Source organism: Sesamum indicum, linkage group LG2, assembly GCF_026168435.1.
Source record: "Sesamum indicum cultivar Baizhima isolate 11 linkage group LG2, ASM2616843v1, whole genome shotgun sequence".
In the NCBI taxonomy this organism is placed as follows: Eukaryota; Viridiplantae; Streptophyta; class Magnoliopsida; order Lamiales; family Pedaliaceae; genus Sesamum; species Sesamum indicum.
Genome location: NC_142658.1, coordinates 22,898,222 through 22,911,038, shown reverse-complemented (window position 1 = coordinate 22,911,038; position 12,817 = coordinate 22,898,222). Strand labels below are relative to the sequence as shown.

Here is a 12,817-nt window from a genome sequence, read left to right as displayed (position 1 = left end):
GTGTTTCCATTGGGTTTCAGTAGAAAAGACTGACATGCATCACTCTCTACCCCAAAGTTGCTCTTAAGAAGGTTTGGTGAAAACAGGTCCATTGTGTGCCAATGTTGCCCCCTATGGTACATTTTGAACATTCTCAAGAGGTTTTTGCATCAAGTGAAAAATTGAAATTAGGCGTTATTTACAGTGAGTGCCTGTACAACGAAAGCCTGAGAAGTAAAGATTATCTTACACTACCAGCGTACTAGTAGTATTCCATTTTGTTAATGCTACCAGTAACTATGTTTGGTTATAACTGAGACAAAATCTAATATCAGGAATTTCATTAAAAAAAAAAAGAAAAAAGAGCATGCTGGTCACGACTAATCTCCTTCTTCACTATCAATTTCTACAGTTAATTTGTTTCTGTCCTCCATCTGGAGTCACTGGTAGAATTTGTATGTCTTGGCTGATATAATGATGTTCCTTAGTCCTCCAATGGGTGCCAAAATCATCAATACAATCCCAATAACTATCAATATCTGAAAATTGAACCAATTTTTCATCATATAACAAGTCCATGAAACAAATTAACGATCCTAATATTTCAAGAATTTCTCTTGACACTCACCCAATTTATCCACCAGGAGAGGCTAAATTTTCTGGGTTTTCGGATAATGAGCCAAATAATGCAAGGAAGCTGAAAGCAAAACAAGCATGAAAATGCGACATTAAGCCATGTAGATCAAACTATATCAACATAATATATATTTATGATTGCTGTCGTGATATGTCCCATAATTTTTGGTCCTATAACTTAAGTTATTTATCATTTTCATATTTTAATCTTCTAGGATAACGTTTTGGCTCTACATCTTATTAATATTTGTGATTTTAGTTATTTTTCCATCGAAATTCACTAATTTCGACGAAAAAAATGTATGCGTCTCTAACTTGACATTTTAAAATTGGAGCATTTGCGACCCATTTCTACTAGTATTTTTGTCCTTTAGGATAACATTTTGGCCCTACATCTTTTTAGTATTCGCAATTTTAATCCTTTTTTCGTTGGAGTTTAGCCTTCTTGCTGGTATAGGTGAATCCCGACGAACAAAATAACTGAAATTGCGAAAATTAAAAAAATGTAAAATGTTATCATAGAAATTTAAAGGACTAAAGCGCCAAATAATTTAAGTTACGAGACCAAAACTGCATTTAATCCATCATTTTTCCTAGATTCACTTTTGCTTACATAGTATGTTGTTGGGGCCAAAGCAAATCCTCCAAAGAATCCAAGTAAACCACCAAAGAAGGGGAATGTCATGCCAAGAAACATGGTTATTGCTGCAATAACGGATCAAACCGTCAATAAAAACAAATTTCCTTAACAAAAATCATGAAAGACAGTCGCCCCATTATTCTACGGAATCAAGATAATAAACTTAAGTTGTCAGTTCTATTACTGGGAATTTGAACAAGGTCATCTAGTTGAGATTTTGAAGCCTTACCAACATACAATGTTCGAGTCGTGAAACGAAGCAAGAATGAAGGGCTGAACTTCATCTTCTTAACCAAGAATGTCTCCATCATGTCAAACACAGGCATCGCGTATACCTAAGAGGACATCATTGATCAAATTTATGTTCATGCATGTAAGATCATGTACCAGGTAAGATAGGAATCGAACCTAAAATAACTGATCTACCTGGTAACTTCCAATGACATGTACCAAGACAAATATGTTAGCAGCTGCAATGAGCCAGGTAGGTTTCTGGAGTGTGAGCAAGACGTTGTCGTCCACTGAGTTCCCAAATACATAATAACAAGCTAATGAGATGGGAAGATAACATATAGCCACAATAATGTAAGCAAACACAACCCCCTTCCACATAGGTTTCTTGGACGGTTTCTCAGGAGTCGAAGGAATAGTGGCTTGAATCTCTAACACCACGTTATGTCCAGCATACGCGAAAGCTATATCCCCCAACGCGCTAAAGAAGTTCAGAACGTTAGCTGAGGTGCTCCGCCCTTTCAGCTCATAGCTCACATTTGGCCTAGGCCCCTCTGCAAGTGAAGCCGTCCAAGCAATAGTTGAATATCTGCCAAAGTTCATTAAGCCATCAAAACAACCTTATCTGTTTTATCCTTAAATTTGTGAATAATCAGATACATACAGTAGAGACATGACGGCTGCAGCAAGGGAGATGATGGTAATGGAGTGGAAGTTGGGGAGATGAGACAGAACAAAGTGGACAGAGGCGAAGATGAGGATGAAGTATGTGAGCCTGATCTCGTTGCAATCGGGACAGACCAGCTCGTGGAACTTCTTCAGGGATTTTCCTCCTGTGACCATGTATATGATACATGTGCTAACTTCAACCACAACTTGTTGAGGCACAACAATGTAAAGCCCAAGTTTGTGTCCAAATGCATATTGGCCTAGCTCGTGGTACCTGTCAAATCTCTTCCCAGGAACCGACTCGTGCAATTCGACCATTTGCCAGAGGGTGAAAAGGGTGATGCTCCATGATAATATCAAGATTACCACACCAGGCCCCCTGCACCAACATCAGAGGATAAAATGTAGACAGGTTCTTGATGTTAAGACAAGAAGTGAAACATATGCATACCATCCCATATTTGATATGGCATATGGGAGGCTGAGGACTCCAGCTCCGACCATGGCGGTTACATTATGGAAGGCTGAGTGCCACCATTTTGCTGTCCGGGAGGCAGTTATCGGGAGCCATTCATCAATGGCCCTCTCCTCTGCTGTTCTTCCACGTTCAATTTGAGCCATTTTTTCAGTATTTCTCTATGGAGGATTTATGACCAGATTATCAACAATTGTTTTAGTACAATGCAAACTATTGAAAGATTTATGTTTCTTGAATAGATACCAATGTTTTCGTGGAGCTTAGTGAGTAACTAAGAAGTTCTTTTTTCCTTTTGTTTTTGAAATCTATAGGAAAAATATGGTCCAGGTTCGTTCTAAGAAAACTCAGCTTGTCACGAGTACAATTACACTTACTGTGTGAATACTCTACTATACTAAATATAAGTTCATGACTTTGTCTAACTGAAGTACTTAATTTTAGGACAATTAATATTTTACTCGGGGATTTTGTCTTAAGGCTAATACATTTGGCATGTTAGAGAAGGTAATTCCTAATGATAATAGGTTACCTGAAAAGAAGATCTGAAATTCCCAGTTTTACCTATTCAAATGGAGTAGTATTTCATAAGTTTCACATGTGTGACCACCACAAAAAGGAAGTAATTTATTTTTCTTTTTATCATCCAATAATGGCTAAAAGCTTCAGAGCCCGAATGTGATTAAAACTTGTTAAACTTTGTACTAGCAACAATGAATAAGGACAACAAATATAAGTCTTGAAGTTCTAAGACTATCACAGCTGTTCATCTGATTAAGATTTTACTAGAGTCCACGGTCAATCAATATCCAGAGGGGGATAACATTAACATTTTGTAATTAGTGCAAAAACTTAGGACACCATACAATCAGATACATTAACAGATTATCTTTAGACAACATCAGGATTTTAGGACAATCACAACTGTGGCCCATATAGGATCCAACTTACAGACTTTTTGTTACTGGGATCTGGAAATCTGAGACTCCCTATCAATTGCACGCCATCAAACTATTACACGACTAAACTTTGTTGATTCCGGCATTGTTGTTGGGAGTTAATCGAGTTCTTGACAGCTAGACCTTGAGCACCAAAACAGAAGTAGTTGTTCATCAACCTCAAGTTGAATGAACTATGCTTACGCTTAAGCTTTCCAAGATTAGGAGACTGATTCAAGCTGGACGGCCCTGCACTCCTGTCCTCAAGATTTCTATTCTTTCGTTTATCATCAACCGAAACTGGGGATGACCATGACGATCCAGAAAATGCACTTGAAGGAGATCCAAGGTTCGATTTTGGCAGCACTTGTCTACCACTGGGCGTTAGACCCTTGCCAAATCTCCTCTTGTGTGATGGACTTGGAAGATTACCTTGAACAGACAGTATCCTTTTGTTGCTCGGGAGTGACGATAGTCCCGAAAACTGCTGCCTGAGTGGGACTGGGCTATTTTTCGAACTTGAACACACTCTACACGACTTGACAGAACAGTTATCTTCCAAGTCGGAAATGTCTCCTTTCTTCTCTTTCTTCCCTAGCCAACCAAGAAGAATCCGGAGACGTTGGGTGGCACTGCTCATAGAACTGAACTTTTTGTTCTTGGACGAGTTTGATTCAGAAGTTGATCTTATGGCTTCAATTTCACCTGAGTACCCATTCTCTGAGCTGGTGAATTCACAACTGGAAGGACACGTATCTTCGGTTGCAGAGTACAGGAAGATTTCTGCATCAGGAATTCTGAAAGAAGTCCCTGGACTGCCTCCAATTCCATGCATTCTCAGATGGGAAGCAAGAGTGTTCCTTGCTGTTTGATCTTCATAATTGGAAATTCCTCCGGCCGAAACCAGCTTCTTGATTAAAATCTCGGAAGAGGCTGATCGTGGTCGTTGCTTCAGGAGATCGAGGGGGGTATTTCCTTCAGCATCACGAATATTCAAATCTATATAACGAACTGACATCAGCAGCTCGACAATATCAGATTGAATATTCTCTATTACAGCCATGTGAAGAGCAGTTCTTCCATCGTTGTTCTGGACATTGATTATGTCTTCAATGTTTATGAGGCTCCCTCCAACCAACTGTTTCAGGAGCTCTACCTGTCGGTCCAGTCGTCTGAAACTTGGGGCACGAAAACCAGCAATTGCCATGTGAAGAAAAGTATCGCCATAATTGTTCGTTAATGATGGTAAAGAAGGTGACACAGATACAAGAACCTCCACCACAGTTAAGTGCCCCCTGTACGCCGCCACATTTAAGGCTGTGTTACCTCGACTGTCCACTGATCCAATGATGTCATAAGATGATATTAAACTTTTAACTACCTGTAACACCATAAGTGAATTTAATGCAGATGCACAAGAAACAGAATAAGGACTTCAGTAGAATTACATGAACTATCAACAGAAAATGCAGATTGAGTATCATAATTCTCCTGCGTACATGAATTCAGTTCCCAAGCAATCAAATCCAAGGCAAAGATGACATAAAAGCGGCAACGAGCAAGAAAGTAGTATGATTTTGGAACAAATAAAAACTGACCTTAACCTGCCCTCTGCCGGCGGCGGTATGCAGAACTGTGGATCCCTGAGCATCCCTGTAAGCCAAAACATCAGAGCCATCCCCCAAAAGTTCTCTCAAAATCTCCAAATTGCCGCCTCTCGCGGCCGCATGAACCGCCCTGTTCACCATCTCCCACCGGAAAACCGGGGAAATCTCTTTTTGCTGCCCCTTTGGAGAGACAGTATAATCAAACAGCAACTTGAAGACCTCGCAATTCGTGCTCCTAGCGGAGGCGTAGAGTATATCAACGACGCCATATTCCCCTTCTCCAAACACCAAAAGTGGGTCTCTGTCCAACAATTCCTTCACAAAAATCACATCCCCGGCTGAGGCGGCGGTGTACAAAAGCCAACCGCCGTAGCCAGCCCGGAACAAAGAATTATACCCTTTCTTTGTTTCACATTCTTGGAGGAGTTTTTTTGCCACCTGGGAACGGCATTTGGCTACATCGTCGAACTTCCCATCTTCATCGTCCCACAAGGTTTCGAGCCGTCGGATTCTTGGAAGAGAGGTTAGTTTGAGGAGAAGATTGGAGTCAATGTGAAGAAGCTCTTTCACTAAATCATAATGCCCATTTGCAGCTGCCCAATCAATGGGAGAAGCAAACCACCATTGCTCTCCAGTGCTTTCCCATCTCAACGGGAAGTAGGTAGGAGGCATTGCCAAAATTAAGGGAAAATAACACAAAGGATCGCTCTTTATTCAACAAAATTTGCTGCAAGAACCAGAGCCCTTCTGACAAGAAACACTAAGCATGTTCACATGAGCCCTTTTAAAATTCCGGTGACTGCAAGAAAGTGGTTGGAAAATGATTGTTTTTGGGTGGGATAAGCAGAAACAACTAAGAAAGTCAGCAATAATAAGCAATTAATTCAGAAGAAGTTAGGAATTGTGGGATCAAGACATGGCAGAGTCCAAAGAAATGTCTTTTAAGAAGCTAAATCCCACAGAAAACAGACAAACACATCATGAAATGAGAGAGTTCTGAGAAATGATAAAGTGAAGAGAAAGAGAGAATACAGACAGGCAGCGCAAGTTGTGGCAGGACATGTGATTTGTGAAGAACTTTTATCCAGGGGATGACTATTTTCATATGACTGCTCCAAATGAATATTTCAAAATTCCCTCGGATTTCCAAGACCGAACCAACCCCCTCTCCCCCCCCCCCCCCCGGGGGGGGGGGGTTGGGGTGGGGTGGTCAATGAGGTGACTGGACAAAATGAGAGATTTAGTAGTAAAATGTTTGTGGTGTCTTGTGCTGAAGTACTAAAGAATTTTCAAGTTTTAGACCACTTTAATATTTATGTCTCCCACTGTTACACACTGTCGAAGTGTTAGAATTATTACTGTTGTTTTCTGCAGTGAATTATTGCAGCTTTACGATTGCTGAGATACTGACCAAATTTATCATGCTTGGATCGGTGGATTCTTGGGAGAATAATGCAGTGAACAGGCATGATTGATGTATGTTTAACACACACATTTATGCCAGATGGGATTTTATCTTTTTCTTTTTATTTTTTTCCTTTAAAAATGTCAGAGTTCTTGAACTGGACTTTGCCTCTGGTTGACTCCATGATTAAAAAAATTAATATTAATAAGAAAAAAAGTATTTATTGAAAGAATATATTTATATGTAGGTGATGGAGAAGTAGGACAAAATACACGGAAAATAATGGAAATGGTGCGATAGACAATGACGCCAAGAATATAATTCAGAATTCACCGACAGCTTCTGGAATATTTTAAAACTGAACACTTCTCCCATTGCTTCCGTGTTCATCTATAGTTTGTAATAATAACAGTACCGCAGGAGTGACCATAAAGCAAAGAACCCATGATCGAAATTGCTTCCTCTGAAAACATATAATTTTATATCAAGAAATATCAATGATTTTTACACATTCAATTTTAATTTCTAATTTGTTCTTTAAATTGACTCATTGAGATATGAGGGTGTTACTGTTTGGATTTTGGAAGCTAATAATTATTTGGCCTGGGAATCCCATAAAATTGTATGTGAATAATCCAATTAATCCATCAACAGCGCCGGCCCGGAAAACCTATCAGCAAGCATTGTGAAGTTGATCGTTTTGATTTAGCTCTTGGATTTTCTGCATGACGTGATGGATGCTACTTTTCTTTGTTAGTGCTTTCTTTTCTTGGTTCTTTATCTGTTTGGATTTTCATATGAAAATCCGTCGTACAGACAACTACTGTCAGTCATTCGAGCATTGAGTCATTGACAATACGTGATAATTCTGTTCAATGATATTGTCATGAAATACATAGAGCAGTTATTCAACAAAGAGGGTCTCCGAACTCTATAATCAAGTTCTGGCCTGTTTGTTTGTTTTTCTATTTTCAGTTTCAAAATATATATATATTTTTAATTATGTATAAAATTTCATATAAAATAAAATATATTTAGATTAATTAATCAGATTGTATTCATACCAAATTATAATGTTAAATCAATATATTTTCAATGATAACTCTCATTCTGAGACATACTTTTCGTCGCGAAACAGTGAATAGAGTCTAATGATATATCTCGACATTTTTATGGTAAGATCATGGTTTACTGTACCATTTTCATGACCCATCGTACAATTAATCAACTACTATTATTGGAATGGTCCCTTAAACTCAATCCGATATAGGATAATACTTATTCTCATCTTCAATTTTGTTTTCTGTTAAGAATTAGTACATAAATACATAAAAATAAAAGAAAATGTGATGAATAGATGGGAATATTTGAAGACCAAGAAAATGGAATTTGGGTTTAAAAAAATTATATATATTTGGGCACAATGATGAAGCATTGAGAACGAAGAAACACAGGTATCAGGTTGCACATGGTTTGTTCTTCATGCTCAAACCAGCGGATGTGGATTGTGGAGACTTTGAGGAATTCCAAGATTACTTTTGATAGGTTTCTCTTTGGTTTATTTGATTGTTTCAGTCACCAACATACAATAATGTAGGGAGTCATTGCACTATTAGACACAAATTTCAATCCAAGAAATGTAGTGCCACACAGACAACAAGAAGATCTAACTTAAAAACTGAAATCAAAACAATTAGCCAATTTGTGCATCTACTGTGGCTTGCCCAGAACGAATCCTCATGCAAAAGAAAAAACGTGAGATGGAAAATTGCTACGACTACTTTGTGACAATTACCTGCATTTGTCATCATTCAGGAGGATTTCATTGTCTTCATGAAGTCTTCGATCATTGCAGCCGCATCATACATATTCTTCTGTCTGACTTCTTGCAAAAGCAATGAACATGTAACATATCTAGGTTTTATGCTTTGACCTATCATATCCTGGAAAAGCCTGTACGCCCACTCACATTTATCAGCCCTGCATAGCCCATGAATCAAAAGTGTGAAAGTTGCCAAGTCAAGACATAAATGGTGCTTCTTAACCATGTCGTCTAGTAAATTAGTCAAGCATCTCTCTATCTCCCCAGCTTGAAAATACAGCTTGAGCAGTGGATAGAATGACTGGACATCTGGTTTACAATACGGTGAATTTTCTAAATCCCGAAGATATTGCAGTGCCATCCGTTCTTGTCTGTGATGGCAAAACATAGCGATCATGGAATTGTAGGTCGATGTATTTGGGTAAATTTTATTCTGGGGCATTTCTTTAGTGAAAACACACAAAGCCTCCTCAATGCGGTCAGCCCTGCCTAGTGTATGAATCAAGGCATTGTAAAATAGTGTATCCGGTTTACAGCCAACAGATTTCATTCTCTCAGCCATCTGCAACGCTTCATTGAAATCTCCCGACTTTGTCAAAAAATGCATAATAGTGGTGAAAGTGACAACATTAGGAGGACATCCTTGTACTTCCATTTCGTCAAGGAGCTCATAGACCCTGCTGAAGTTGCTTTGGAAGCAATAAGATTGGATAATCGTCGAGTAGCTGATGACACATGGGCGAAAACCATGTCCCTTCATCTCTTGTATTGTCCACTGTGCCTCTTCAACCCTGTTTATTTTGCACCACCCATGGATAAAAATATTGAAAGTGTTTGCATTTGGAGGTATATGTGACTTCAGCTCCAAGAATATTTCACGTGCCTGGTTGACTTTCTTCTCTTTGCAAAGGGTGTCGAGTAACAAGTTCATGGATTCTGTATTCTTCACCAAGCCAAAGTTTTCTAACTCATCAAATGTTTTTACAGCATCTCTCCAGTCTCCTGCCCCTGCAAATCTCCTCATCACCTTTGCTATGGTATTTAGTGACACTAGATGGTTCTCGCGCATTTCCTCCAGTAGTGCCCTCATTTTCTCCAATTGCTTCATCTTTCCCAATATGTCGACCAATTTATCATACAATTCAGGCGAGGGTTTATAGGCTGGACATGTTTCTACCCATCTGAAAACAACCAATGCAGACTTCCAATCATCTTGAAAACGATGAAGCAACCTAGTGACCAAGCTATGGGTAATTTGTACCGTGTTACATCCAGGGTCATGTACCAGAGTCTGAAAAACTTCAGCTTCATTCTTTGCTGCAAGAACTTTGGCAATGACAACATCAGCATCATGCTTTCTCAAAAAATCTACACATTTTACTGCTTGATCAGAAGATGCATTGCTTGTAGAAGGGTAACGCTGCACAGCGAGACTGTGTGAAGTCGAAAAATAATGTAAGTAGATTTTGGAGACAGATGAGCCTAAATGAGTTTCCAGGGGCAAGACATCAAAGTTGAAAACATTGACGAGCCTTCTAACATGCAAGATCATGAAGGGGTTACCAGCTTATGAGACGGTTTTAAGTGTTATCCTGCAATTTTTTCCATCCAAAAAAAGTAATTAAAGTTCATAGCACTCCTTCATAATTCAGTAATATAAGCAAGCAATCAATATACCAAGTTAACTGAAACATAAAAGCATTAGCTTGAGAGCTTCAAGTTCATGTATCATGCTTGAAAAGAACTGTCACATTCTGCCACTTAATTTTATTCCTTGCCAGTGCTTTCAGAATCCAATAATTACGTGCAACATCAAACCAAGTAAATCACAAGAAACTCAACATCCACTCACTCAGCATTAACCCTTTATCTGCACTTACTCACAAATGGTACGAATTGATGTGATCTTCACAAGGGCTTCCAACTGGTCCCAAGAAAAGGTTAAACCAGTTTCACAAGTCCCTTTAACAAGATTCATCAAAATAGTAAAAGAAAATTAAAAATCCGTATAATTATCAGGGACAAAACCAAACATAATTAAAGTTCAAAACTTTCTCCAGGGGGGGGGGGGAATTTAATCAAATCCTATAATGATTAAACACATATACAAGTGAAAATCAGCCAAAAACAGATAATCAGCCACCAAGTCCAAGAATCAGAAAATAGAGAAGTGTCCAGCTATAAGCAACAAATCTGCCAAAGGCATCCGCGAGCAAACAACGACCATTGAAGAAAACAAGGCAAAAGAAAAATGCAATAGTGTTAATAATAAAGATGAGTGCGTGTATGTATGTGTGTGTGAAGCGGGGTTAAGTCCGCACCAGGACGAAACGACGAATTGCAGAGCTAAAAACGGAAAGCAAAGTGTGGAGAAGGGGAGGCCAAAGGTTTTGTATGTGCTAAATTGCAGATGTGGTCCTTCAATTTTCATAAAGTCTCAATTACGTCCATACACATTAAGAAGAAATGCAAAAGGATTAATTATTTGTGGGTGTTGCTAAAATAAGTGATTATCAGAAAATAAATTGTTTAATAATTTAAATTCACTTATTTAAATAAGAATCTATAAATAGATTTCTACTAACTTCTGTATAAAATGATTACATAAATATTAAATTATTTTTTCAAGTTGTCCAATTTTAATTTTAAAAATTAAGAAAAGGATGGTATGGGATAGGTTTGACAGAGCTACCTTATTGTTTAGAAAGTAAATGTTCATTTTTCTTTTCTTGACATTTGATAAAGAATTTAATTCTTTAATCATAAGATTGCAAGAAAGTAATTGTACATTATTGGGGTTCGTAAGACATGATTACCATTAAGTACTAACTCTACATACTATTGGTAGGGCTTGAATTCAGACAAGATGTCAAATCAAAAGGAGTTCGAAATTTTCCCTTATTAAAACAATTAATTTCCAACTCTATTTGTCCAAGTATAGACAAGAAAAGTGTGGTGATGTGTCTGGGAGTACTCGAGATTGCAGATTAAGATTATCATTTTCCATAGGTTTCTGACATCCAGACATCATGGGAGAAGTATTTCCCACTTATAGGATTTTGCTAGACATATATATATCCATACACACAATCATGGTACAGGGAAAAAACTTGTACTTGATTCTCATTTAAAACCCACAAGGGAAAGTAGCCCTATTACAACTGACTCTGGTAAAAATATGAAACTGCAAAGCCAAGCAAGCAACACTGTAGTAGGGTTTATTTGAAATAAGCTCAAGAGGGCAGTTAAGAAGTAAAAACAATGTTGCTTCATCAGTAACTCAAGATATGAGCTCTTGTAACACAAGCTGAGGCCATCATGCAACCGAAGCCATATGGACGATCAGATCGATCACTCGTGAGCTGCAACAATGCACAACATATATATCAAGAAAACGTAAGAGCATGCGGCCGACATTTTTTTTAATGAATCGAGGATCAGCCTGCCCCAGATGCACTAAATAGAGCGAGATTTCACTTTTACCTGTAGCCCCATTCGTTGTCGTACCACGAGACAAGTTTCACAAAATTCTTGCTCAATGCAATTCCGGCCTTGGCATCGAAAATGCTCGACCTGTGCAAAGGTGAAATATGTACAGGGTTACGTATTCCATCACATAATTATTAAGGACTAACTAATGAATAGCCGAAGGTCCTCAAATTAATAATCATTTACCGGCTGTCACCCACAAAGTCTGTGGACACCACATCATCTTCAGTGTAACCCAAGATGCCCTTGAGATTGTTCTCTGATTCTTGCCTGATAGAAATCAGAAAGTATTTTAGCCTGATTGCTCTATAGAACTATAACCAGTTCGCTGTTCAATTGAGTTTTTATTTAGTAAGCTACCAAAACCAACAGCAACTCACTTGATGACGGCTTTGATCTCTTCATAGGTGGCCTCTTTCTCAAGCCTCACTGTGAGGTCCACTACCGAAACATCAACTGTGGGGACTCGGAAAGACATTCCCGTCAACTTCCCATTTAGGGCAGGAAGCACTTTACCAACAGCCTACACAAATTTTGTTCCAACCACACAAGGTAACAATATAAATCAAAAAACTTTCTCTCTCAAATATGAACCAAGAAAAGCAAGCAAGCACCAAGTGAGTTGCCAGAAAACCCAACTAGAAGCTTGATACGAGTAATGGAATAAATTACCTTGGCAGCTCCTGTGCTGCTGGGAATGATATTGAATGAGGCAGCTCTTCCACCTCTCCAGTCCTTCATTGATGGACCATCGACGGTCTTTTGAGTTGCTAAATGATCACATAATACAAAAGATAACATCAAGGTTAACAATCAAACAGCAGATCTCAAGTTACAAAAGAAAATAGGCTGCAATAACTACTCACCAGTAATAGAGTGGACGGTGGTCATGAGACCCTCCACAATGCCAAACTTATCATGGATGA

General features: G+C 38.5%; 4 protein-coding genes across 7 annotated transcripts in view; all 4 read right to left on the bottom strand.

The window, feature by feature from the left end:
* Positions 1–161: 161 nt before the first annotated feature.
* On the bottom strand, positions 162–2,659 carry LOC105156679 (lysine histidine transporter-like 2). Its single transcript, XM_011072889.3, has 7 exons — positions 2,607–2,659; positions 2,151–2,534; positions 1,682–2,075; positions 1,485–1,590; positions 1,229–1,320; positions 608–676; positions 162–518 (listed from the first exon to the last, which is right to left on the bottom strand). The coding sequence occupies exons 1-7, from the start codon at positions 2,657–2,659 to the stop codon at positions 420–422; spliced, it is 1,197 nt and encodes a 398-aa protein (XP_011071191.2). The 3' UTR covers positions 162–419.
* A 734-nt stretch (positions 2,660–3,393) lies between these two features.
* Positions 3,394–6,429, bottom strand: LOC105156678 (uncharacterized). The gene is made up of 3 exons (XM_088877830.1): positions 6,212–6,429; positions 5,167–5,974; positions 3,394–4,949 (listed from the first exon to the last, which is right to left on the bottom strand). The coding sequence occupies exons 2-3, from the start codon at positions 5,845–5,847 to the stop codon at positions 3,645–3,647; spliced, it is 1,986 nt and encodes a 661-aa protein (XP_088733956.1). The 5' UTR covers positions 5,848–5,974; positions 6,212–6,429; the 3' UTR covers positions 3,394–3,644.
* A 1,735-nt stretch (positions 6,430–8,164) lies between these two features.
* On the bottom strand, positions 8,165–10,853 carry LOC105156677 (Tetratricopeptide repeat (TPR)-like superfamily protein). 3 transcript variants are annotated; one of them, XM_011072885.3, is made up of 2 exons: positions 10,724–10,853; positions 8,165–9,994 (listed from the first exon to the last, which is right to left on the bottom strand). In XM_011072885.3, the coding sequence occupies exon 2, from the start codon at positions 9,952–9,954 to the stop codon at positions 8,392–8,394; it is 1,563 nt and encodes a 520-aa protein (XP_011071187.1). In that variant the 5' UTR covers positions 9,955–9,994; positions 10,724–10,853; the 3' UTR covers positions 8,165–8,391. The 3 variants fall into 3 exon arrangements, with proteins under 3 accessions (XP_011071187.1, XP_011071188.1, XP_011071189.1); XM_011072886.2 differs by lacking the exon at positions 10,724–10,853 and adding an exon at positions 10,283–10,717; XM_011072887.3 differs by lacking the exon at positions 10,724–10,853 and having other exon boundaries at positions 8,165–9,583; positions 9,664–9,805.
* Positions 10,854–11,495: 642 nt separating this feature from the next.
* The window catches only part of GAPDH (glyceraldehyde-3-phosphate dehydrogenase), a 3,006-nt gene continuing 1,684 nt past the window's right edge, over positions 11,496–12,817 (bottom strand). The window contains exons 6-11 of one of the 2 annotated variants that reach the window (XM_088875247.1): positions 12,758–12,817; positions 12,564–12,661; positions 12,272–12,414; positions 12,078–12,161; positions 11,886–11,975; positions 11,496–11,764 (exon numbers count right to left, since the gene is read on the bottom strand). The exon at positions 12,758–12,817 is cut by the window's right edge and continues 1 nt beyond it. In XM_088875247.1, the coding sequence (XP_088731373.1) occupies positions 11,719–11,764; positions 11,886–11,975; positions 12,078–12,161; positions 12,272–12,414; positions 12,564–12,661; positions 12,758–12,817 (521 nt within the window). In that variant the 3' untranslated portion in view covers positions 11,496–11,718. 2 annotated transcript variants of the gene reach the window in all.

What these genes read in the sequence shown, in the direction of transcription:
- LOC105156679 (XM_011072889.3), bottom strand. Translation starts at nt 2,659, where the DNA reads ATGGTCGGAGCTGGAGTCCTCAGCCTCCCATATGCCATATCAAATATG. An exon ending in GCCATATCAAATATGGGATG is followed by an intron (nt 2,535 to 2,606) that starts GTATGCATATGT and finishes ATGTTGGTGCAG; the next exon opens with GGGGCCTGGTGTGGTAATCT. An exon ending in TGGCCCCAACAACATACTAT is followed by an intron (nt 677 to 1,228) that starts GTAAGCAAAAGT and finishes TTTTGCTTTCAG; the next exon opens with CTTCCTTGCATTATTTGGCT.
- LOC105156677 (XM_011072885.3), bottom strand. Translation starts at nt 9,954, where the DNA reads ATGATCTTGCATGTTAGAAGGCTCGTCAATGTTTTCAACTTTGATGTC.
- LOC105156678 (XM_088877830.1), bottom strand. Translation starts at nt 5,847, where the DNA reads ATGCCTCCTACCTACTTCCCGTTGAGATGGGAAAGCACTGGAGAGCAA. An exon ending in CCGGCAGAGGGCAGGTTAAG is followed by an intron (nt 4,950 to 5,166) that starts GTCAGTTTTTAT and finishes ATGGTGTTACAG; the next exon opens with GTAGTTAAAAGTTTAATATC.